The 25,815-nt window shown below is 50.8% G+C and overlaps 2 protein-coding genes across 2 annotated transcripts; one reads left to right on the plus strand and one right to left on the minus strand.

Moving 5' to 3' along the window:
- The first annotated feature begins 17,332 nt into the window (after positions 1-17,332).
- On the plus strand, positions 17,333-19,309 carry LOC124704546 (pentatricopeptide repeat-containing protein At2g02980, chloroplastic). Its single transcript, XM_047236816.1, has one exon. The coding sequence runs from the start codon at positions 17,349-17,351 to the stop codon at positions 19,152-19,154; it is 1,806 nt and encodes a 601-aa protein (XP_047092772.1). The 5' UTR covers positions 17,333-17,348; the 3' UTR covers positions 19,155-19,309.
- A 3,455-nt stretch (positions 19,310-22,764) lies between these two features.
- On the minus strand, positions 22,765-24,391 carry LOC124700820 (leucine-rich repeat extensin-like protein 6). Its single transcript, XM_047232889.1, has 2 exons — positions 23,707-24,391; positions 22,765-23,613 (listed from the first exon to the last, which is right to left on the minus strand). The coding sequence occupies exons 1-2, from the start codon at positions 24,204-24,206 to the stop codon at positions 22,968-22,970; spliced, it is 1,146 nt and encodes a 381-aa protein (XP_047088845.1). The 5' UTR covers positions 24,207-24,391; the 3' UTR covers positions 22,765-22,967.
- Between the last annotated feature and the right edge of the window lie 1,424 nt (positions 24,392-25,815).

Below are 25,815 nucleotides of genomic sequence, written 5' to 3' on the forward strand. Positions count from 1 at the left end.
CTATATACCTAATAATAAAGAAAATAAGGTTTCTTGTTCGTCCGTCTTTTTTTACGCCTATTTTTCAGTCAAAAAATTACTTCCACTACCACCACCAAGTTACGGTTCGCACGGTTTGAGTCGCAACACGCACGATTCCTCCCGGTCTAACCACTAGTACGGAGGCATCCTTAAAATTAACACAAGAATATGAGGTTCTATAGGAACATATAAGATTAGTTCATCCAACTATTGCCAACTTTTTTAGTTTTAATTGGTCCGACGTAATCAGGTTGTGGTACTCCAAGTTTTCACTGGAGGGGCTCTTTCCGATTGCACATCAAATAGTCACTGCTCTCGAGCTCCATGAAACTCTCCATTCTTTTCGACGATCTTCTCTTTAGACGGGGTGACGGATTGAATATACAAAGAAGGCTCAAGGCATACTTGGTGGGAGAGTATAGTGGCAAATAGAAGGATTAAAGATAAAATGCTAGTGTTTGAGGGAGGGTGGTGAAATACTAATATTTCTCCATTTAAACCCTCCCTAAAAACATCTTCACAACTTTGCACAAAGTTGCGAGGGGGGTGGTTTGCCCCCGAGTTGTAGTAAGCTCCGGCAGTGTACACTAGGATTCTCCTTTCTTGAAGACATGTCCCGAGGGCCTCTTTCCTAGTGCACATCAAACGGTCATGTTTCTACTCTTGAGCTCCACGAAACTCTCCGTTCTTTTCGACGATCTTCTCTTCAGACGGGGTGACATATTGAATAGACAAAGAAATGACTCAAGGCATACTTGGCGAGAGAGTATAGTGGGAAAGAGAAGGATTAATGAACTAGAGACAAGTATATGCTGCAATGGCACGCAGGGATGTATGAATAAACCGGAGCAAAGGAAAGGAACGGAAGAAGGAATAGGAACTATGGGTGTGCTCGATGTTGCTGCAGAATATAAGCCCGGGAGTTTCAGTATAAGCGTGAGAGTTTCTTCGTTACGCTAAACACAAGTGCGTATGCAAATTATGTGATCTAGATTTGCATCGCGAGATAGTGTTTTCAATAGAAACCACCGCGGTGGCTCGATCGTTGTTTCGTTGCCACCTCACCCACAAGTGAGCCGGTGTCCGTAGCTAGATCATGCGACGGTGAACCTATTGACCAATCACCCTCATCGTCATTACAGACGATGTGAGAGGATGAACCGTGAACGGACATATGAACGGTACATGCTTTCATAGAGAATCGTTTTGTTACTACCACAGCAAGCTTTTTAAATTTTAGATATATGATATATTATCCAAAAATAATTGCCTTTTAAAAGCATGATGTTAGTGTATATATTTGCAAAACGATTTAGAATGGATGCAAAGCCTATCCGTTTTCGTGATGTGCATCGTTCGTCTTTGTTGTGGGTATACTTCATGGGTGTACCATCGACAGTGCCTAGATCCGGCAAGCCCGGGTGGCCCACAGACGGTGATGAGGCATGTGGCCCATCGGGCGGCCCGATTCTTTGTTGATCATGAAGGAAGAAGTCCAGCCCGGGATCGGCGGGCCGGATCCGTGCCGACATAGGAGTAACCCGGATCCATGGAGGCCCATGAGGAACCCGGATCCGGTACGACGTATATGGAAGGCGGATCCGTGACGTGCACGGCAAGATATTGTACCGTAGTTATGGCATGCACGTAATCCGGCTAGGACTCTTCATGTAAACCCTAGATCCGTGCGCCTTTATAAGCCGGATCCCGGGAGCCCTAGAGGCACGTTGACAACCACAACTCATTGTAACAACGCGAAAGCGCCCGGATAATTCCGGACAAGCGAGCGGTAGGCCCTGTCATCGTGCGGGTGTTCGAAGGCTGGGTAACTCGCGTACCACCGTCCCGTGTGCACTCCGCCCTATGGCCCCCACTTCTTCTCCCCCTCGTGAGGATCCCTCCTCCGAGGTATCGTCGATTAGGCAACGACAGTTGGCGCCCACCGTGGGGCCTGCGGCGTCTGGAGGCCGGAACCGGGAGGGTTCCGCCATGGGAAGCTACGACGACACCATCGGCTGTGGGGCGTGTCCTTTACGCCGGAAATCTGCCGATCGTCCCTCCGGATGAGTGTTGGATTCCGGCTAAAACCGACCCCGTCAAGCTCTCCATCGTCCCGGTTGGCGGCATACACATCTTCATCGGGGAAACCGTCGATTCCGACGGAAACCCACGCGGTAAGTAGCGCCGACGCGACCGCCGGCCGGGCGAGAACGCGATCGCGAAGATCCGATCCGAGACGGCTGGAACTTCCTATCGAAGATTCCGCCTTAGATGCGGAAAAATCAAAGCCCACCCAATCCGCCCACGAGCGAGGAAACAAAGGTGGAAGACCAATGCGGATCCGCTCGGGTCTCCCGGGTGTTAGAGAAGCAAAGGTGTCACTTCGTACACTTCTTGGCCCATACCGCCGGAACCGCCCCTCATGAAGTCGGAGCTGGTCCCGAGCGAGGAAGAGGCACCGGAAAACAACGCGGATCCGGATCGGGCTCAGCCTGTCGGAGAAAGCGAAGCTCCGGTCGAAGAGTCGATCTTGGGCAATCCGAGCCCAATTTCCGGAGACACTCCGTCCATGGAATCCGATGACTTCGTGCGCAAGTTGGAGGAGTATGGTCTCGGCGATCGGCTCGAAGTCAACTCCGCCCGGCCGAAGCGAGGTTCTCGCAACGGTAGCAGCGCCGGGACAAACCGGATCCGGAGACCAAGTTAGCCAATGCGAGCCATCTCAACAAGGATCTCCAATGTCTCGGGTGCGACCCCAAAGGGATTCCCCTTCGGAGGAAATCCTGTCGGCGAGAAGAGGTGGCCGCGCGAGCGATTCTTAACACACCTATAACTCCGGGCCACGCCGCGGATCCGGAGGCTCTAGAAACCGCCGGAAAGGAGATGCTAGCCACGGCCAAGAGGCTCGCCGACGCCGAAGCTGCATTAAAGATAGGAAGGGCGAGATCATGCCGCCTGGCTGGAAAACTTCGACGGACGGGACCGCGAGATTACTAACACACTCGAGCACGTCAAGAGCATGAGGGCTGAGTGGGAGGTAAAGATGACCTACGCGCAGGCGGAGGCTGATCGTATTGTCGGAGAAGCAATTCCGCCTCGCGGGATAGCCTTCAACACGCCCGCGGTTCACCGGCCGTTGGAAACTCCAAAGGACAACATGCTGAAAGCGAGCGGAATTGCTTGAAGAAGAAGGACGAAGAAGTTGATATCAACCATCTCCGCACACTTGTCGCTTCGGCAATGCAGCGACGAGCAAGGCGGATACTCGCGCGAGGTTGGAATCCAATCCGGATAACTGTGTATCTACCGCGCGAGAAGGACGCCCGCGCCGATCGGCATCCCGACGATGAATCACACACCGGATCCTCGGAGCGCGAGAAGAAGGGCCGGGGAACACCCAAATCCGATCCCCGTCCCATCACAAACGCCTCCGTCGGATCCAAGAAAGGGAAAGGATGCGATGTACTCCGGACGAGACGAGATACCGCAACCCCTCTCCTCCGCCCAACGGTTACCCGCGACCCCCTCGCCGCCGTAGTCCAGCCGGAAACACCAGGCCCATAGGGCACGGTGCGATTGTTATCCGCGACAACGTGCTGCCAAGAAACAGAAACCGGGAGCGCTCGCCGGAACCTCGCCGGAACCAGAACAATGTTCGTGAGCCCGAGCCTAGGAGGAGTCGGAATGAAGACCGGGGCCCGAGAACCTCGCCGGAACCGCGATCCCGAACCTCGTAGGAGCCGCGACCCGAGCCTCGTCGGAGCCGTGACCGGAGCCCCGCCGGCATGACCGGGGCAGCCGGCGCCAAGGCGAAGGCAGCCACAGGAGCCGGAGTCGGCACCGGGAAGGTCGCGGAGATTCGGATGGCGGAAGCAAGAAGTCGGACCGCCCACCTCGCAGGTCTCCTCACCACCACCTAGCGGTGGCGGCGGAGGTGGAGACGGAGGCAATGGCCGGAGATCTCGCTCTCGCTCAAAGTCTCCCCGCCACGGCTCACGCGACGCACGGGACCGCCTTAACGAGTACGAGAGCCGACTACATTGGTCCGAAGTGCTTTGGCGAGAATGATTCGAGAGGAACCAAAGCCAAGGAGCTCCCTCAAGCTACCGGAAATCGAAGCATTATGATGGCACCGAAAGGCCGGATACTGGATTGAGGACTACTACAATGCGGTAACCTTCGCCGGAGGAACCCCTAACATCGCTCGCCGCATGCTCCGGTTGTACCTTGTAGGACCAGCCCGGATCCGGCTCGGCGACCTCGAGAAGAACTCTATCTTTTGCTTGGTTCGACCTCGAAGACCGCTTTTGAGAAACACTTCGAGGGCACCTACAAAAGACCTGCCACGACGAGCGACACTGCAAGCTTGTATCCGGAAGAAGGGAGAAACCTCAAGAAACTTCCTCACACGATGGTTGGCATGCGAGAACGAGTGCGAAAACGTCGATCACACCACTCGCCATGTACGCCTTTATTGGTGGATCTGCGAGAGAGGAGGATTGCTGAGACATAAGCTTACATGTTTGGCTAACGCCAACAAAGCGACTTTGGATGAGATGATCTCCATCGCCGGTGATCACTTGCCGCCGATGACGACGCGGGCGGTGACATCGCAGCTACAGCAATCCCCCTGCACCGGCAGAAGAAGAACCGTGATAACGGTAACAATAGCGGCCACAAACGCAAAAACCACGATGACCGAGAAGAGTGGCGGATCCGAGATGGTCGCCATGGCGTTCCAACGCGGAGGTTCGGGGAGGCGGAAGAGGACGCGGCCGTGGAGGCGGAGCCGGCGGGGGTCGGCGAGCATGGCACCGAGGTCACCGGCGGCGGATCCCGCGCCCGCAAACCTACGAGGAGTACGGAGACATGCCTGCCCGGCCCACTTGGATCCGGCTACGGGGAAGTCCACTCATACCAACCGCAACCGCAAATGGGTCAACGACCTCAAGAACGACCCGGAGGCGGGATACAAGCGAGCCCGGAAGCACCGCCCACGCGGCAAAGGAGGCAAGGGCAAGAACAAGGACAAGGAGGAGGACGGTTCCGAGGCGATGGACGAGGATGATAACTCGCCGGATCCCAAAGCCGGATCCGCGAGGAAAATCCAACCCCTTCGAGAAAAAGAGCGTGGGGGCTTACCACACCTTCCTCGGAACCCCTACAGTCCGCGCTACAAAATCAGCTACCCGGTTCCTGAACGCCACAGTTCCGGCTGTGCCGCAGTATGTCAGGTGGTCGGAAGTTCCGTGCACATTTGACAGGACGGATCATCCCGCCTCTGTGCCAAAAGAATACTACGCCTTGGTTGTGAGTCCCCGCATAGACGGGTATGACTTCTCCAAGTGCCTCATGGATGGCGGAGCCAGCTTGAACATCATGTACCTGGAGACTGCGGAGCGGATGAACCTCACCAAGGAACAGCTCAAACACGGCACCACCGAGTTTCACGGCGTGGTTCCGGGTAAGAAGGCGAACTCCCTCGGCGGCATCACACTTCCCGTGGCCTTCGGCGATGTTCATAATTTCCGCGAAGAGAAGATCACGTTCGAAGTTGTGCCCTTCAAGAGCTCCTACCATGTCATCTTCGGCGGGCCCACCTACCACAAGTTCCACGCAAGGGCGTGCTATATCTACAACAAGCTCAAGATGCCGGGTCCTAACGGTATGATCACCATAACCGGAGACTACAAAAAGGCTCATGAGTGCGAGTTGGGCGAAGCTGCCTTTGCAGAGTCTGTGATCTCCGGAGAAGAGGCCGAAAGGCTACGGAGCCGCGGTGGATCCGGCGAGATGCGAGACCACAAAGAAGCGGATCTCCGAGCGAGAAAACCTCCTTCAAGCCCGCAATAGAAACCAAGAAGCATGACCTCATTCCGGGTGACTCCTCCAAGCAGGTGTCAGTCGGAGCCAACATGGACCCCAAATAGGAAAGCGCGCTCGTCGAGTTCCTCCGTGCTAACATGGATATCTTCGCATGGCAACCTTCTGACATGTCCGGAGTACCTAGGGAACTCGCCGAGCACTACCTCAACATCAATCCGGGGGCTAAACCAGTGAAGCAAGCTATGCGACGCTTTGGAGACAAGAAGCGCCGCGCCATAGGAATGGAACTAGCAAAGTTACTAGAAGCGAGGTTTTGTAATAGAAGTTATTCACACCGATTGGGTCGCGAATCCCGTCCTTGTACCCAAAAAGAACACCTGAAATACTAAGAATGTGCATCGATTACTCCGGCTTGAACAAACATTGCCCGAAGGATCCGTTCCCCTTGCCGCGCATTGACCAAGTCATTGATTCGACGGCGGGGCGGAACTTCGTGTTTTCTTGATGCGTATTCGGGTATCATCGGATCCGGATGAAGGAATCCGACCAAAAGGCGACTTCATTCATAACCCCGTTTGGTACTTACTTGCTATGTTACTATGCCTTTTGGTTTGAAAAATGCGGGTGCTACTTACCAGCGTACGATGCAGCGGTGCTTGAAGGACCAAATTGGCCGGAACGTGCACGCTTACGTCGACGACATCGCGGTCATGACCCGGAAAGAATCCGACTTGATCGGCGACCTCACGAAACCTTCAACAACCTCCGCAGGTACAAGATGATGTTGAATCCGGCTGAAGTGCGTCTTTGGCGTGCCAGCCAGGAAAACTCCTTGGCTTCATAGTCTCTCACGGAGGCATTGAGGTGAACCCGGAAAAGATCAAGGCAATCCTGTGCATCAAACGACCAACTTGTCTCAAAGATGTGCAACGGCTAGCTGGTTGCGTCGCGGCAATCGGCGGAGTTTGTTAGCCGTCTTGGCGAGAAGGCGCTACCTGCTGCACAAGCTGCTGAAGAAAACGGACAAATTTGTGCGGGACGACGCAGCCGACGCAGCTCTTCGTGGGTTGAAGGAAATACTTACCTCCCCACCTATCTTGGCAGCCCCGGTAGAGTCGAGCCAATGCTCCTTTATCCGGCGGCTACCAACAAGGTCGTCGGCCTCGTCATCGTGGTGGAGCGAAAGGAAGAAGGTCATGAATATGACGTCCAAAGACCTGTCTACTACATAAGCGAGGTCGTTGACGGAATCAAAGCAAAGATACCCTCACTTTCGAAGCTAGCTTATGGAGTTTTCCTAGGCAGCCGGAAGCTGAGACACTACTTCCAAGAGCACCCGAGTAACGGTTGTGAGCAAAGCTCCGCTGTCAACAATTCTCAACAACGGCGACGCAACGGGACGAACAGCTAAGTGGGGCATCGAATTATCCGCCTTCGACATCGCTTACAAGCCAAGGACTGCGGTAAAATCCCAAGTCTCGGCAGATTTCGTTGCGGATTGGACGAAGCTCCGGATGCAAGTCCGGAGCCGGAACCGAAAACATGGGTCATGCACTTCGACGGATCCAAGCGGCATCAAGGCTCGGGAGCCGGAGTCACCACGAAGTCCCCTACCGGAGAAGAGCTGCGGTATGTTGCGCAGATCCACTTCGAAGCTACAAATAACATGGCGGAATACGAGGCTCTACTACACGGACTGCGCATCGCTAAGGAACTAGGGATCAAGCACATCATTTGTCTGCGGAGATTCCGACACGGTGGCACAGACAAGTAGCCGGAACACAGGAACGCTAGAAATTCCGTCATGGCGGCCTACGGAGACGAAGTTGACGAGATCGCCAAGAGCTTCCTCGGATACGAAGTCAAATACGTCGGAAGAGACGACAATGCAGCGGCGAGATATGCTATCCAAGCTCGGATCCGGCAGAAGCCAATTCCGCCCGGAATTTACCTAGAGCATCTCCGGATACCCTCCGTGAAGGGCGCTAACCCGGAAAACCCGAAGTGGCGGTGTCTCCGGCTAAAGAGGTATTAGCTACCATTCCGGCTTGGACACGGCCTTTCCTGGACTACCTCATCGATCGAAGTTGCCGGAGGACGAGGTCCTCGCGCGCCGGATCATCGGACGAGCACGATCCTACACAATTGTTGATGGACAGCTCTACAAACGAAGCGCAACGGGGGTATTTCTCAAATGCGTCTCGAATCAAGATGGCATTGAAATCCTCGGAGAGATCCACGCGGGGGCTGCGGGCACCATGCCGCTCCCGGGTCACTCGTTGCAAAAGCTTTTCGGCTAGGCTTTTATTGGCTCACGGCTAAAGAAGATGCGATAAGATAGTCAAGACCTGCCGAGGTTGTCGGTACTACGCTACTCAACCAAACGCTCCAGCCCAAGAGCTGAAGACCATACCTATCACACGGCCATTTGCGGTGCGGGGGCTCGATATGGTTGGTAAGTTAAAAAGATCATCTCCTGGTGGTTGTGAATACCTCACGGTCGCTGTTGACAAGTTCAGCAAGTGGATCGAGGCCAAGCCGGTGAGAAAAGCCGACGGTGCTACGGCACTAAAATTTGTCATCGGCCTCGTAATGAGATTCGGCATCCCACACGGCATCATCACGGATAATGGCACAAACTTCGCTCGGGGAGAATTGAAGGATTCTTGTGAAACAATGGGGATTCGATTGGACCTTGCATCTGTGGCTCACCCACAATCCAATGGTCAAGTCGAAAGAGCTAACGGTCTAATATTATCAGGAATCAAGCCACGCCTCGAAGAACCGCTGCGAAGAGCAGCCGGAGCTTGGGCCGACGAAGCTGGACGCTGTTTTGTGGAGTTTGCGAACTACCCCTAACAGGTCAACGGGGTTTACCCCTTTCTTCCTGGTATACGGATCCGAAGCCGTCATTCCCTCCGACATCATCCATGATTCACCGCGAGTTTCCGCCTATAACGATGAAACGAGTGATGAGGCCGGACGGCTATACGTGGACCTGATCGAAGAAGCTCGGAATCTAGCCGACCAGCGTTCCGCCATCTACCGGCGAAGCTCCGACGCTATCACGGTCGTCGAGTTCGGAAACGCTCCTTCATGGCGGGAGACCCGGTCCTCCGCCTTCGACAGGTGAAAGACCATAAGCTGCAATCTCCGTGGGAAGGACCCTTCGTTGTTAGCAAAGTGCTTCATAACGGGTCGTACTACCTTGTTGATTTCCGCGAGCTAAGGGATAGACACTCCTAGCGGCGCCGGAAACGCAAGCGTGAGGATCCGGATGACATCTACGATGAAACGAGATCGCCCTTGGAATATAGCACAGCTACGTCCTTTCTACACTTAGCATATTTTTCCGAGTTACAAACTACTGTAATAGTTATACATGATCAATGAAATAAAGCTTATGGTTCACTCTTTGAGTCTTTTACCTCCTTTACTTGTTCATTTTAGATCGTGTATGTTTTTCCGACTAAAACCGCAGAGTTGGATATTTCCGCCTAGGCGTGTATGAAAGTTGTGATTTTCAAAATCGTCCTTTAGGACGTAAGCTTAAGTTTTTCGATTAAGTTGTTATCCATTGCGAACTCGTGGATTCCTAGTAGCGATTTCCGGCACCTATGCTCAGGGGCTTGTTTCCGCGGTTATGGACGGACTGCCATTGGGCTTCGTCGCCGGCGGCGAGCGTTCCGGCTACGGTTTTCCGGCTCGTGGAAGGTCAAGCGGGCAAGCCGGAAAATAACGAAGTCAGCACTTGCTTTCCGACATAAAACGAAACATAATATTTAGCGGATAGCAGGATAAGTGTTTCCGCCCCATGCATAATCGTTTCGTTCCTAGCTACTTAAGAATTTAAGTCTTATTACAAACCCTCACTAGGGCCAAAATGATGCAACTGGTCTCATTGTTTTCAACAGGAACTCTACTCGGAGTCCTCCTCTTCAGATTGCTGGTAGCTGGAGCCGTCGTCGCTGCCACCAGATCCGGCTTTAGAGTCATTTCCAGAGTTTTCTCCGGAGCGCTCGCTGCTGGACCCGGATCCTTCCCCATAAAACTCTGGCTCGCCTGCTTCCTCCTCTGCATCGGAGAAACCTTCGGGCAGATTGTGTTTGCTGTACCAGAACGAGTGATCCACTCGCCTGACAAACAGCTCCTCATAGCCTTCAGTTTCCGCGAGGAGGGCGCTCATGTCGGAACTCTCGGGGGCTCCGCGTGCAGCTTGCGCCATGTTGAGTGACGGGAAGAAAGCCTTGCAGGTGGCTAGGACTAAGGAGGCGGCTCCGCGCGGCGAAGACTTACGCCGGTCCTTGATGAACTCCGGCACTGTCGCATAAGTTTGGTCATTGTGTCAATGAGCTGTGGTTTTGGCCTTCTTCGGCGACGAGGCCGTGGCGATTCCGCGGCGAGGCTTTAAACAACGCATCGATTGAGATCCGCACTTCCTCGTATGCCTCCGTCCTCGTTAGGTTTGAATCCTTTGTCCACTCAAGGCCAAGGCTTGCTGTGGAAGAAAGGGGTTCAGTTCGTCCAGAGAGAACATATAAGCTGGTTGGAGCAAACGACGCGGAAAAATGCTTACGGAAGATAAGCTTGTCAATGGTTTCCGCCTCCGCTTCCAGGGCTTTGTTCTTGGCAATTAAGGAGAGCGCGCGGCCTTGGCTCTTCTCCAGCTTGTCGATCGGTTCCGCCTTCTCGCGGGCATGCTTCTCGGAGAGCTCTTTCCTTGCCTCAATCTCTTTGCTCGAGGATTCTTTCATGAAGTTGTTGAGGGACTCGTTCTCCGCCTCAAGCACCTTGACCTTGGCGGAAAGCTCAGCAAACGAGGCGTGCTTGGCAGTTTCTTCTGGAGACAGTCAAGTTGCGCATGTTATGCAATATGAACTATGACAACACAAAAAGTGAAATACCCGGGTTTTGTACCTTTAAGGCGGGTCTCGAGCAGGTGGATAGCCTTTTGGCTGTTTTCCGCGTTTTGTCGCGAGCCCCTCAATCTCCGTGATCTGCTCAAGCACATGGATGCGCAAATCTTCGTGCGGTTTCCGTGTGGTCGCGTGAGACGACGGGGAGTTAGTCGGATATTTAAAATCTTGGGGGCTAGCGAGGAGTTCAGTTTGAGATATAAAAATTTTAAATTTCCGCCTAAAGTACATTGCGGGAAAGCATCGGATAATACACACGGAGCTATATCACCCAATGCTTGGGGGCTAGTGTTACCTGCCGCACTTCCTTGTGCTTGGCGAAAAAATCTTTCAAATCTTTCTCCAGTTCCGCGAGATCTCGTGTCTCCTCGTCCGGCTTCCCCCATACCTTGTTCGGCATTGCGGAAACTTCCGCGTGACGGCTGTGCGAGGGTGAGCTTACGGAGGGATGGAGTTGGCTCGAGGCTGACTCGGGGCGCATTGGTAACTTGGAGGAGCTTGACCTTCTGCTCTTGTTCTTCATTGGTAGGCCCCGCGAAAGCGGAACTCAGCCGATCGGAGGGAGGAACGGGTGAGGAGGTTCCCTTGGCGGAGTCGCCCTGGTGAGCGGGATCTTCGGGAATGTCGTCAAGGTCGATGACGTCCTTCGGATCCGGCTTGGAGGTGGATGAAGCTTTTGGCGGAACTCCAACCTCGGGAGTAATGGGAAATGAAGCCGGAGATGGCTTGGCCTTTTTCTTGATGACCCTTGGGGCCTTGGGAGGCCGGCTTCCGGAACTTCGGGAAAAACATAAAAATATAAGAGCAAGTGTTAAATCAGAACTTGGGTCTCGGAAGAAGACGCTTACCGGAAGGCTTGAAAAAGTGTTGGATGGCGAGGCTGCCCCTTGTTGCTGGTATTAATCGGCGCGAGGCGCTTCTTTTCCGCCTCAGCTTTCCGGGTAGCCGCGATGCTTGAGTGTCTCGCGGGGGCGTTTCGCGTAAGGGCTTGAAGGGGCTGGTTTCTTCCTCTTCGCGGGACGTGAAGCTTCGGGAGCTTCCGCCTCGACGTGGCCTGCTGGATCCGCGTGGCCGGTGGATGGGACTCGGAGGAGAGTTCCGAGTTGATTTTCCTCCGGCGCCTCGAGCTGGTTCGAAGTTACACTTAGCCAAAAGTTCGAAGAAAAATAATAAACCAAAGTCAAGACGACGTACCGCGGTTCCGGATCCATTTGTATGGATATCCTTGTTGCATACGTGAACATGGAGTTCACGTGAGATCTTGAGGAGAACCCGGATCCTCTTGTCGATGGCGTCAGCGGACAGATTATCCTTGGTGGCGCGCATTGGATCATCGCGCCCCGTGTATTCAAACATCGGGCGGTCCTCGTTTTGTAGCGGTCTGGATCCGCTTGGTGAACCGAGGAAAGGGTTAAGTCCTTCCCCGTCAGCCCCTCCTCCGTGAGCTTGCGAGATCCGCCTAACGGCGCGGGTTAGTTGAGGCGAGTCGGAGAAGTGGGGGCGAGTGCGTCCATGACGGAAGCTCGGTGGGAGGGCGGTTCTTGAAAACCGGAAGTTTCTTTTCGCTCGCCGGGTCGGAGACGTCCTTCGGATAGAAGAAGCCCCCGGACCGGTACCTCGCGGATTCGTGGCGGTCGGTAGGGGGTAGACGCGGCCCGGGCGGAGTATAAAAGTGATGGATCCGCATGTAGCGAGTTCGGCGGATTGCCGGATCCTCTCCTTCTTGACGAGAGAAAAAGTATTGGAATAAAGAAATCTCGGGGTTACCGGAGATGGCCTTCGCAGAGGGCGACGTGGTTGCCGATGGCGAGGACGCTGTTTGGAGAGATGTTGTGGGGTTGGAGTCCATACGTCTTCGGTATCTCCGAGGAAGAAATCCGAAGGCGGAAATGAAAATCCGCGCTCCACCGGTGCCTTCGTCGGCACCATCTCGTTGTCCTTCGGAGCCGGAGCAAGTTCATCCGGAACCGACCTCCGGCTTCCGGGTTGCGAAAGCCCTCCGACTCGAGATTCTTGAGCTCCATCTCGGTGGTGGCACGGGGCCACCACTTTCCCTTAGCTTCGGAGTCGCGCTTCGGAGCTTTTGACTTCTTGGCAGCTTCCTCCGTCTGCTGCACCATTTGACCCGCTTCGGAAGTTTTTCCGGGTGAGCGGAGGTCCCCTCGGTTTCTTTGCCGGAATCCCTCGGAGGATCCGGCTTAACCGGGGCGAAGGGAGGCGGAGCGGAGGAGATCGGCGTCGCCATGATTGGTTCCGAGCTTGGAGGCGGAGTTGTTGAAGACATCTGAAGAAAATAGTTTGTCGGAAACTAATTTTAGTCGAGTCCCATGTCGTCTTCCCCAAAGTTTACCCCTACCAACTACGGCACGAGAACGGCGCTCGAGAGCTCACCGTGATGGAGTCCGCGGTGGTCGGAGTCGCCGGCGGCGAGGTTTCCGCGCGGTGGCTCGCTGAAGTTAAGAGCCGGACGAACACCGTGCGGCGGAGAGGCGACTCCGGCGGAGTTCCGGCGAGATTCCGGCACGGCGGAGAGGAGCTCGTGGGCGGCGCTTGGGCGAGAGCCGAGAAGGGGGTGAATGAGGGTAAAAGGGCTCGACGGCGGATATTTATAGGGCGAGGGGATGAGATTCGTGTTCCGCATCCTGCGGTCGGAACGCAAGCGTCGCACCGTTGGATGCGTGACACGTGTCCCAAACCCTAGCGGTAAAAATGGCTAGAGATAAGTTACCGCGGAAATCGCGCGAAAATGGCGCCAGAATTGGCGGAACCGTTTGAGTCTTTTAAGATTCCGGGTAATTGCGTAAGGATAAGTTTGTTCTCGTTCGTGCAGGGAGTAACCCGGAGATGTTCTTTGGAATGTCGATGGATGAAGTCCCGCAGGTGGGAGCATTTTCCGGCTTTAAGTTGGAAAAAGAAGAAAATGCAAAGTTGGAGCTCTTCAAGTTTCTCCGCGTTACCAACGTTTGCCGGAGATCATGATAGGCCGGCAAGGCGGAAGCTGCAGGTGAAACTCGGAGAACTGCGGGGGCTACTGTTGTGGGTATACTTCATGGGTGTACCATCGACGGTGCCTAGATCCGGCAAGCCCGGGTGGCCCACGGACGGTGATGAGGCATGTGGCCCATCGGGCGGCCCGATTCTTGTTGATCATGAAGGAAGAAGTCCGGCCCGGGATCGGCAGGCCGGATCCGTACCGACATAGGAGTAACCCGGATCCATGGAGGCCCATGAGGAACCCGGATCCAGTACGACGTATATGGAGGGCGGATCCGTGACGTGCACGGCAAGATATTGTACCGTAGTTATGCTGTCTGTAATCCGGCTAGGACTCTTCATGTAAACCCTAGATCCGTGCGCCTTTATAAGCCGGATCCCGGGAGCCCTAGAGGCACGTTGACAACCACAACTCATTGTAACAACGCGAAAGCGCCCAGATAATTCCAGACAAGCAGCAGTAGGCCCTGTCATCGTGCAGGTGTTCCGAAGCTGGGTAACTCGCGTACCACCGTCCCGTGTGCACTCCGCCCTATGGCCCCCACTTCTTCTCCCCCTCGTGAGGATCCCTCCTCCGAGGTATCGTCGATTAGGCAACGACAGTCTTCCTTGAACATTGTATTCGTTTCTGAAAGATCTTCCTTGGACATTGCCTGAGTTGAGTCTCCATGAAAATTAGACTATGGGTAGAGCAGTCCTCGCACCGCTCTGGCCCAACCACTCAGCCAGCCCTGATATTGGTGGCAGCATGGCATGGCACCGCTCGCGCGTGAACGGCCGAACGAACGCTAGCTGCCGAGTCAAACGAGCCGGCTTCGTGGAAGTGGAACATGCGCACCGTCGACCGTGCACCGGCTCGGCTGGCTTCGATCGGCTCGGGCCGTGTACCGTCTATCGGATCATCATTATTAATCTATCTCTATCCAAATCACGCGCACAGATTGATGTGGGTTCGGTTGCTCCCTCCTGCCGACGACGACCTTCGGGTCTAGATTTCCATGCCTTTTCTACGTCACTGCAGACCCGGTCGAGACCAAGCCTTGTTCTTTTGTACGTATCTCATCTACCTGCATTGACCTTTTTTTTTCTTTGGTACTTGTGTAACTCGTGGGGTACGATTTGATCCACGATTTTTTTTTGCTTGTTTGATTGCGCGTTAAAAGTGACATGGTCCTTTTAACATGATAAGTACTCATCTTTTCGGTAATATGTGTTTTATTAGTTAAAAAAATAGTCATTATATCCGACCATTCTATAACTAAGAACAAGTCTAGCAAAAAGAGAAAGAAAAGAAGAAAATCAGATAATCATCAAAGAACTTGTGGATCGTCTATGGTGATGGGGTCCAACCCGAAGATGGCATTGGATAAATAAATGTTCATCAACGTATTCTCTAACCCTGTAGACACCTTTTATATTATGGGTTTATTCCATGCGTTTTAGAGATGACCAAAACAGAGCAAATTGGTACACACATAACCTGCATGAGAAAAAAAATCTTATGGTAAAAAACGCTTGTCATTTCTACATAGCCAAAGTGATCAAATATTGGCGAACGCTCTCACCCTTATAAAAATCCTAAGCTTGTTATTGACACCATGTAATCGGTTGCCAAATAAGTTGTCAACACTACGTGTCAGATACAAGCTAGAAATAGAAGGAGCAAAATTGCATTTGAAAGAATAAGTTTCTGATTGATTCAAGTCTTTTCTCTTGGAAAATTTCTGAAGAATTCAACTCATTCTTTTAGCTTGTCTCAGCATCCCTCACATCATCCCTCTACTCTACTGCGGCACACGGAATCTCCCCAGCAGCCATGTCCACCACCCATTTCCCTTCCCCACCTCCCCACCACAGTTCGGATGACGCTGCTAGACTTGCGGCGGATGTCAGTGGCAAGGACAATATCGTTCAGTATCGTACATGGGAGTCCTCAGGTTTTCAATAAACTTGAGACAATGCATTTGAATAGGAATAAAATAGGACGATGGTCACTAAACTTGTGACTGAACCTCATTGTGCACCTAGGCCATCGTCCATGGTTATACACGATTTACAGTCACCAAATATATAGATGGTCACTTGCCCTCGTAGAACCTCGTATTTGCTGGCGTGGCACAGAAGTTGATTGTTCTTCAGCGGTGTATTTTTTTTCCAAATTAGTCCCCCCCCCCTCAATTCTGCAATCTTATACAAAGTAGTCCCCGTGGTTATAGCCCCCCCCCCCCCGATGTCATTCTCCTCCTCCTCCCCGTCCTCCTCGTCCTCCTCTCTTTTCCTTATCCCCTGCCTCTGTTGGTGGAGATTCTGCCTTAGTTTGGCTTTGTTTTCTATTAGAAAACCAGCTTTGCAACATGAAGAGGAGACTCAAACTTCTATAGGAAGTTCAATCGTCTCATATAGTAATATATACGAGAGATTGAGAGTGAACGGTGGTTAAAATTAAACAAACAATCGATAGTCTACAAATATATTTACTTTTTTCCTCTAAAACCATTGCCAATGCTCCCGTTTCTCGTCAACTTTGCATGTAAATCATTTTTAAAATTGACAACCAAGCTAAAGATGGTCAAATAGCTCAGCCTATAGTGACCCGAAGTCCGAACCACTAAAGAGGTCCCTCGCGAAAAAATAGGGCTTCCGGTTTTAAAAGGTAGTGGCTAGTTGTTTTACGTTGTTTATTCGAGCATCTCCACCGAGGAGCCCAATAGCGCCCTCAATAGTCATTTGGGGCCGGCGATAAAACGTGACGCGGTTTCGAGTCTAATAAAATCGCCGGCAACCCCGTGTCGGCCCCTACGCGAATGACGCGAAACAGGCGCGCCGACGCCTCGTGCCACGTCGGATTTCAGTTGCGTGCCCTGCTCATCAGAGATACACGGCGCCGATCGCTTTTTTAAATACGCGTAAATACGGTCGTTGCCGAAACCCAATGCTGCGTGGAGACCGAACACCATACGAACACACACATGGCGGCGACCTAACTCTTGGATGGCATCAATGCTCCTCTGAGTGCTTAACCCCCACCCACACACACCGTTGTCTCCATCCAAATCCTCCCAACCCTAACCGCCACCGCCAGTAAAATCCACTGTCGGCACTCCACGAGATATGACACACAACTACGAGGCCGACGGAAGTGGCGCCGGTGGCGAGCGCTCGCGCCAATTCAACCTCGACGATGCGACCGTGCTCTATTGGCACCACATTTGGGAGCCGCGTTTGTGGTGCACCGATGTAGGGAAACCTTCACCAAACGAAGAAAGGCGTGCCAAAACCCCCGATAGGGCACTGCCGGCGTCACTACCGACGCCTATTTGGGAGACGCTGATGGAGATGCTCGGACTCCTGCCTGGTGAGTTGCAGAGTATCTCCTCAGCGCCGGGTATGGTGTTTCTTTTTTATTTATTGCACTTTTTTTTTGCTTCATTTATCGCACTCCGAGTCTCTGACTCGTTGGGCCCACGTGTAAGCACAAGCCGCAAAGCATCCAACGCCGTGTAATCTTGGCCGGATGACGAGGAGACGATCCACTCGCTTCCCTCGCCCCTCACTCGACTCGCCACAGGATAGGTACCACGCGCGACGGCCATGTCGTCGTCGTCGCCTCTGACCGCCACGCCGACCCCTCTCCTTCCCGCCAAATCCAAGACCCCGCCACCGCACCCGCTCCTCCCCTACCTCCCGCAGTGCACGAGCCTCCGGGCGCTCGCCCAGCTCCACGCCGCCACCGTCAAGTCCGGCCTCACCGCGCACCCGGCCTTCGTCACCAGGCTCCTCACGCTCTGCACCGAGCAGGGCACGGCGCCGGCCCACCTCGCGTACGCGCGCCAGGTGTTCGACAGAATCCCCACCCCGGGCGACGTCGTCTGGTACAACACCCTGCTGCGCGGCTACGCGCGCTCCGCGGCCGCCTTCCCGGACGCGGCGCGCGTGTTCGTGCGGATGCTCGAGGAGGGCGTCGCGCCGGACACGTACACCTTCGTGTCGCTGCTCAAGGCGTGCGCGGCCGCGCGGGCCGGGGAGGAGGGCCGGCAGGCGCACGGCGTGGCGGTCAAGGCCGGCGCCGCGGGGCACGCGTACGTCCTGCCCACGCTCATCAGCATGTACGCCGAGTGCGGGGACGCGCGGGCCGCGCGCGCGGTGTTCAGCAGCGTGGACGGGGACTGCGTGGTCTCGTACAACGCGATGATCACCGCGGCCGTCAGGAGCAGCCGGCCTGGGGAGGCGCTGGTGCTGTTCCGGGAGATGCAGGCCAAGGGGCTCAAGCCGACGTCCGTGACGCTGATCAGCGTGCTCTCGGCGTGCGCATTGCTGGGAGCGCTGGAGCTCGGGAGGTGGATCCATGAGTATGTGAAGAAGGTAGGGCTCGATTCGCTCGTGAAGGTCAACACTGCGCTGATCGACATGTATGGGAAGTGTGGGAGCTTGGAGGATGCCATCAGCGTGTTCCAGGGGATGGAATCAAGAGATAGGCAAGCTTGGTCCGTGATGATCGTGGCGTATGCCAACCACAGCTACGGCAGGGAGGCCATTTCACTGTTCGAAGAGATGAAGAAGCAAGGGATAAAGCCTGACGATGTCACATTCATAGGTGTGCTCTATGCCTGTAGCCATTCTGGCATGGTGAGCGAAGGGCTCCAGTACTTCGACAGCATGAGAGAGTACGGGATCGTTCCTGGGATAAAGCACTACGGTTGTGTGACTGATTTGCTAGCTCGGTCGGGTCAGCTTGAAAGGGCGTACAAGTTTATTGATGAGCTGCCCATAAAGCCCACCGCCATCTTATGGAGGACGTTGCTTTCGGCATGTGGAGGCCGTGGAGACGTTGATCTCGGAAGGCGTGTCTTCGAGAGGATTCTTGAGCTGGATGATACTCATGGTGGAGACTATGTAATATTCTCGAATTTGTGCGCTAACACTGGTGAATGGGAAGAGATGAACAGGGTAAGGAAGCTGATGAATGAAAAGGGGGTGGTAAAGGTGCCAGGCTGCAGCTCAATTGAGATAGATAATAGGGTTCATGAGTTCTTCGCAGGAGATGGAAGACACCCACAATCACAAGATGCACGCCGAATGGTTGACCAAGTGATTGAGCAGCTTAAACTTGTTGGTTATGTCCCTAATACCTCTCATGTCTTTCATGTTGAAATGGGTGAGGAGGAGAAGGCCACAAGCCTAAGATACCATAGCGAGAAGCTGGCAATTTCTTTTGGGCTTTTAAATACATCTCCAGGAACTACTCTCCGTGTTGTCAAGAACCTCCGTGTATGTCCAGATTGTCACTCAATGGCAAAGCTTGTCTCGATGCTCTTTAATAGGCGGATCATACTCAGAGATCTAAATCGCTTCCACCACTTTGAGGATGGGGTCTGCTCTTGTGGAGACTACTGGTAGATTTTAGGAAGACCATTGTTGTACACTGATGCTTTATCCTTCCTGTATCTATTCAGGTATGGTCAACTTGTATATGCATGCAAAAATAGCTGATAATTGGAGACTTTTGCAAGGGCTGATGACACTGAACAATAATAACTAACCCAAGTTTGTTACTTGATATGTACTGTTTAGTCATACCCGTAGCCAAATACTATACTTCCTGTCTGGATTGAATGCTTTACCATGATCCTCGCAGAACATTATTTGTTATAGGTACACGAAGATTCTGGTAAGAAGTTGTGTGAGTGATATAGGAGTCTATAGGAAGATTGCAGTACAGTTTCTTAGCATCAATGTAAGTGATAGCTAACATGGGAGTCTGTATGCAGTTTGGAGTTCTACAATAGCTCTAATAATCCCTGGTAGTTTCTTTTCGTTCACTTGTTCTCTTTGTTCCTATATACCGTTTCAGTGGCACTTGAACTTGGTTGTGCCCAACTGTTTATTTCCTCTTCTCAATGGAACTTGGTTGTGCCCAACTGTTTATTTCCTCTTCTCAATGGAAAGATGTGCAACATTTGCCTTGTTGTAAAAAAGAACATTGTCTAGTTGCTACTTGTTTCTTGCGAGTAAATCATATTTTTAGCTTGTAAATCTGTGTAATTAATTTGATAATCATGGTATGTGCTAATCTGACTCCATTACTGTTGGATTAAGTACATTTCTTTTGTAGTTAGAAGTATTTTTGCAAATCCAGTTCATCCGGGTCATGGTATGGGGTTTGGGTTCAGGGATACCCGATTCCGTGAAAACCCGAGAAAACATGAACTCAATGCATTTTGTACGTACCTTGCAACTCGTCAGTTACTGGATATCCCACTAATTTTGATCACTCACATCCCCATTTGATGTTGTACACCGTCAATTAAAGTATTATCCTACCATCTTGGTTTCATATTACTAATATATTATGCCAAACCCATAAGCCCAAGCAGGTTATTCTGATGATGCTAGTTTGTTCGCTTTCATGATTTTTTATCACTCAGTTTCCAATGTTTATATTTCAACATATGTATAGTGCAAGAGTGACGCCATCTGGACCTTAAAATGTTATTAATATTATTTTGATCAACACTATTACTCCTGCACGTGAAAAAACAGAAAATCAGATATTTTGCCTTATACAGTTACTTTATAATAAAGTTGCTTTGTACTGATTAACTTGATAATTTGCTCCACCTTACCAGATCCATGCTAGCAATGTAGATCAGCACTATGTAGTTCAGTCATATGTTAAATGGAACAATTATCAGATAATATAAGTACAGTACATAATGTTTAAAATATTTCCAAGGAAAGGAAATAGTTGTTCAGTATACAACTCTGCCTCCTGGATGGCATCAGCCTGAGAGAAGCAAAATGAAGTCTCAGGTTGTAAATGAGTAGCTACTTTCTACAAATGTGGTTTGTCCTTTGATCCTTGATAGCCCTATTGTTAGGATTCATGTAGGATATTGCAAACAAGCTGTAAACGTAATCATGTGGTTTCCGTTCTTTCAGTGGAAGATGGTGACATGATGCTGAAACCACAATATAAATTTGTGTCTAGTCAACTGCTGCTCCAGGAGCCTTTGGGGGTTAAAATGGTTCAAAATTCTGACTGCAAATGCATATTTAATAAATTGTGACCACATATCTGTTACAATGGTTGGGCCATCTGCATATTTATATATCTATATGATGCTAGAATTTTTGCCACATTTTATAGGTAACTTCTGCTATGTAATTTGGTATTGCACGAGTTGATTGGTTCCCTTTGTAGCTTGTACTATTCAGGTGATTTTAATACTGGGGCATGGTCTGTAGTCTACTAGTCTATTGGTGCATGTCACTGTTACACTCGCATCGCATACTTGATTGAGTTCATTGTGTCTGTAACATATCCAGCAACGGTATTTTGTGTTTTCTTCTTGTCCTCATTTGAATCTAATTGATACCATTGGAGAGTAGGAGATATTCCAAAACATTTTTGTAAACCTACCCGTCTATTGAATGAAATCAACACTTCATGACCTGACTGGGCCTTCAAGGTTTATGTTGGTCATGCATCTCTTTCTTGCATGTGCTGTCCTAATAAAACTCGTGGTATTCCCTACCAGTACGTGTCTAAGAATAGTCATAACGGAGTCAGATCTCAGACCCCATGTTGCTGCTACCAACACAGAATAGTGTATCAGTTTGGTTTCATCATCTCTATGTTATGTCATAAATAGGTTAGCAGACCACATTGTTTAGATGAATGAAATGAATACTTACTAAATCAGCCAACATTAATACATGCTGAGATATGCTGTGCTTCATTTAACTTGGTAAACATGACATTGCGGTATGAACATGACAGTGCATTAGGACTTCAGGGATTTGATTATCACATAACTTTTTCTGTACCTTCATGACTTAAACAACGATGTAAGAATTCCATCAGCTTTCTTTGTTAATTATTCTACGGCAAGTAGCATGTTTTTACTTGGTCCAACACTGGTTCAGTCCTCATGGTAGCCGCATTTTCATTCTCCTTTTCCATTATCTGCAAATAGATTTCCTGTAAAAAAAATCTGCAAATGGATTCAGTTTTTTAACATATTACCAGCCTGTCATTCACTCGACCGGTCAATGACGAAAGGGTCAGCCATGCATGCCATGCTGCACGAGCACTAAGTTTCGTGTATTAATTTTGTATTCTTGTAGATATATTCTCCAGTCGTACCAGATATGTTCTTGCTACCATGCATACAGTTACTGTCTGCATTTGTCCTTCTCCCGAAATTAGTTGACTTGCTGTATTATACTGATACACTTCGAAATAGTATGCCGTAATCTTCGGTTAACTGTTTTTAGTGGGTTGATGCGTGTGACAGGGATAAGCTGCGCAAAACTTATATGGGCAGGTTGATACCGTGAATCCATCTTGTTCGAGTGGATTGCATAAAGGAATCCTGGCCTGCCTGGAGCCAGCCAAGACGCGAGGTAGAAGAAGCTTCTTGACCTGTGAGTTGATCAACCAACGAGTAAAAGAATTCTCTCTAGTCTCTTTGCAGCTGGAATCCATGAGCGGTACTTGCTTTTTATTAATTCCTCTTTGACCAATCGTTATCAACTGCGTTTGTCCCATTACTGTTCATAATTTGGGTGTACCTTGGCTAGAATCCTGCCTACTTTTTAGTCTATGTTTTCCACTACTTCCTCTGTCCTCGGTGTTTTTCTAGCTTCCTTCCTCGACTAGGACGTACACATTCTTTTGAAATGGAGCCTTTTGGCAGTGGTTGATATCTGAATTGCCAAATGGCATGATATTATGTACTTGCTATAATACGTTTAACTTAATTGATTCAACTAAACAGTAAACAGTGATATATTTCTCTCTCGCTCTTTTCCCACTTTACCAGTGGTCCAAACTCCTAATTCTGAACTCAATTGCCATAGCATGGTCCCTCATGTAACTGCATCCCAGATCCAAGTAATAACTGCACCAAATATTTGCAGAAGTTGCACTGCAAGCACATTATTTTTATATGATTATAGTATAGTACAGTACGTATTAGATTGTTAAAACAATAGTTTCTTGAGATGAGGAAAGAGTTCGTATAGATCACTGAAATGATTCTTTGCCTTCAGTTAAGCTCTATAATGCAAATCTATCAATCCATTATTACTTTTTCTCTGAAAAATAAAGATTACAGTATGTACCACATGTGTGCAATTTTACCCTCTCTCACAGCCCAAAGGCAGCAAACAGTTACAAATTCCAGTATTACCATTTACTACCACTTATTAGTATACCGGCGGTGGAGGCGCATACACCGGGAGTGGTGGCGATGGTGGCGCGAAACACCCGTGCGCGTCACAGTGCACCGGCGGCTGGTGCAGGAACTCGATGCACTGCTCGCCGGGCCGCTGGTCTGGGCGTCCGGCGATGCAGTTCTGCCGGTCGTCGATGTGCGGCACCTCCAGGCACCGGTGTGGCTCGCCGCAGAAGAAGTTGTTGGAGTAGGTGAAGTTCTTGAGGTGAGGCAGCGCGCAGATGCTCTCAGGGATCTCACCGGAGAGCCTGTTGTGTGCGATGTTGAGCTGCTCAAGCGCCTTCATGTTGCCGATGCTGTCTGGCAGTGTGCCGGTGATGTTGTTGAAACTGAGGTCGAGCACGGTGAGCTTGTCGAGCTTGCCGATCTCCGGCGGGATGCAGGAGGAGATGCCGCTGTTGAGGAGAATCAGCTCGTTGAGCGTCCCGGCCATGTCGCCGATGCTGCTCGGCAGGCATCCCCCCAGCCGCGGCAGGTTGGCCAGCACGATCACCGACGCCGTGGACTTGCTGAAGCTCTCCGACAGTGTGAACTCGAAGTGGTTGTTGTTGATGAACAGCGCGTCGATCTTCTTCTCGAAGACCGCTGCCGGCACCTCGCCGCAGAAGTTGTTAAACCTTCAGAGACCGACAGACATTGTTAATCACACACGTTACACCCATAAAACCTCGTTGCTGTGCAGGTACAGGTGGAGTGCAGGGGGGACGTACCTGATGTCGACGTACTGGACGTTGGGGAGGCAGAGGAGCTGGGAGGGAAAGTTGCCGGAGAGCTGGTTGTTGCTGACGTCAATCTCGTGGAGGAGGTGAAGGGAGCGGAGGGAGTCGGGGAGGGTGCCACAGAAGCGGTTGGAGTTGAGGTGGAAGACGGCGAGGTCGGTGAGGAGTCCCAGCTCCTCGGGCAGCGTGCCAGCGAGGTCGCCGTGGTTGAGGTCCACGGACGCCACAGTGCGCGCGCACGGATCGTCGGGCGCCGTCGCGCAGTACACGCCGTAGTAGCTGCACACGTCCGGCCCGCACCAGTTGTGCGTCAGGTTCTTGGGGTCCTCCGTGATGGCGCGCTTCAGCGCCTGCAGCGCCACGTACGCCTTCTCAAGCCGCGAGTTGTTCGTCGGCGGCGCGGGCGGCGCCGGCATCGGCTGCGAAGAGGCCAGCAACGGCGTGGCCACGACCACCATCGCCAAGAACACTGCCGCCGTCGACCTCATCATCACCGTGCAGCAATGGGACTGGTCGATGGCCGGGCAACGGAATGTTGGTTGCTTTGCTTTCTTCTGATTTGTGTTTTAGTATCTGTTGCCGTGCGTTTAATTTGGTTTATATAGGCACTTCCTTTGGAACCTTTCCTGGGCTTTGTATTATTCTTTGGGTGTTCGTTGGTGAGTGCATCGTTTGTTCATTGCCCTCTTTTCTTTTCTGGTTTAATAATGTTTATTTTAAAAAAAATTATTGATCATTGGCATGCATGCTTGGTTGACTGCTTCGTGTTGTGATATCCGTCGCTAGGATTTTGTTCATATTGGGACCTTTTTTCGGGAGTGGGTGATTCGGTTTTTTCGTACCTAGCAAATTGACTTTCGCTTTCGTGCTTTTGTAACAGGTTTTTGGCATCTTTTTGTGTCTGCAAGACACGGTCAACATTGAGTGTCAGTTGCACTACCCATTTTCTTCAGGGTTAGTAGTAGTAGCACCAAAAGAGCGTTATAAACTACTATCCATTTGTTATGGATGAAATGCACAGTAGCAAGCCGCCATCGGAGGTGGCAATTTGGCTCATAGGAGCAAATGCTCTTATTATATAAAATAATTAAAAAACAATTTTAAAAATGTTAAAAAATTCTGATATAAATTTTTTGGTGTACATCGTGACATTCTATGTTAGTGCACAAATTTTCACGGAGAAACAACATTTTATATGGCGTGTACAAAAAAGACAAAAAAAATTCCTGTACGTAGTCGTGTTATAGCATCAAAACTTGTCTTTTTTACAGGAGCCACAATTGTTTTTAGTTTTTTTGAAAACTTGTGTACCAACATAAAATGTCTAGATGTACATGTAAAAATTTAGTTTAGAATTTTTTAACACTTTGAAATGTGCATTCACATAATGGGAGCATATGCTCCTATGAGCCAAAGTGCATTTCCCGCCGCCATCTCTCCAGATTGTCCTACGTTACGTTTTGTATGAAAAGTCTGCTGTTGCTTGACTTGGTTGTTGATTCGTGTCTCTTACTCTGGGCCCCAAATTCCCTTTTACTTTACATTCTTATCTTGCACGGTTGCATTTGTTTGTTAATGGAAGTCTCACCTAGTCATTAAATTACATCATTTCTATGCACCTTTTCTGAAAATAGAACATCATTTCTTTGTGACAGTGTTGACATATATCTTTCTCGCCGATCTTTATTATGTTATGTACTCATGTTCTTCTAGTGCTGAATCAAATGATGACCTGTCCATGCCAAGTATTGGTACCCTATATGATCCTTTCGTTTAACTTATGAGTTATGAGAAAGATGGAGATGCCTTCGGCTCTAGTTATTCCCCGTGTTGGCCGCTTAAGCTATTCCTTTTGTAGCTTCTTTAGCTTTTGTGCTTATATATGCTTTTGTTTTTCCACGAACCAATCAGCACGAGCTAACCACCAAATTTTTTTTAACGATGTGGCCTTCAACGATGCTTCCTGTTTGGAATAGTAGAAAGGCACAACTTGTGTAGCTTTTTCTTGCATTCACTATTCGGTCGTCATCATTTTGAGCTACTGTTAAGAGTCTACTTATGCTAGGATTTAGGTGATGGGCATACCCCATCTTTGTTATT

Source organism: Lolium rigidum, chromosome 3, assembly GCF_022539505.1.
Source record: "Lolium rigidum isolate FL_2022 chromosome 3, APGP_CSIRO_Lrig_0.1, whole genome shotgun sequence".
Classification (NCBI taxonomy): Eukaryota; Viridiplantae; Streptophyta; class Magnoliopsida; order Poales; family Poaceae; genus Lolium; species Lolium rigidum.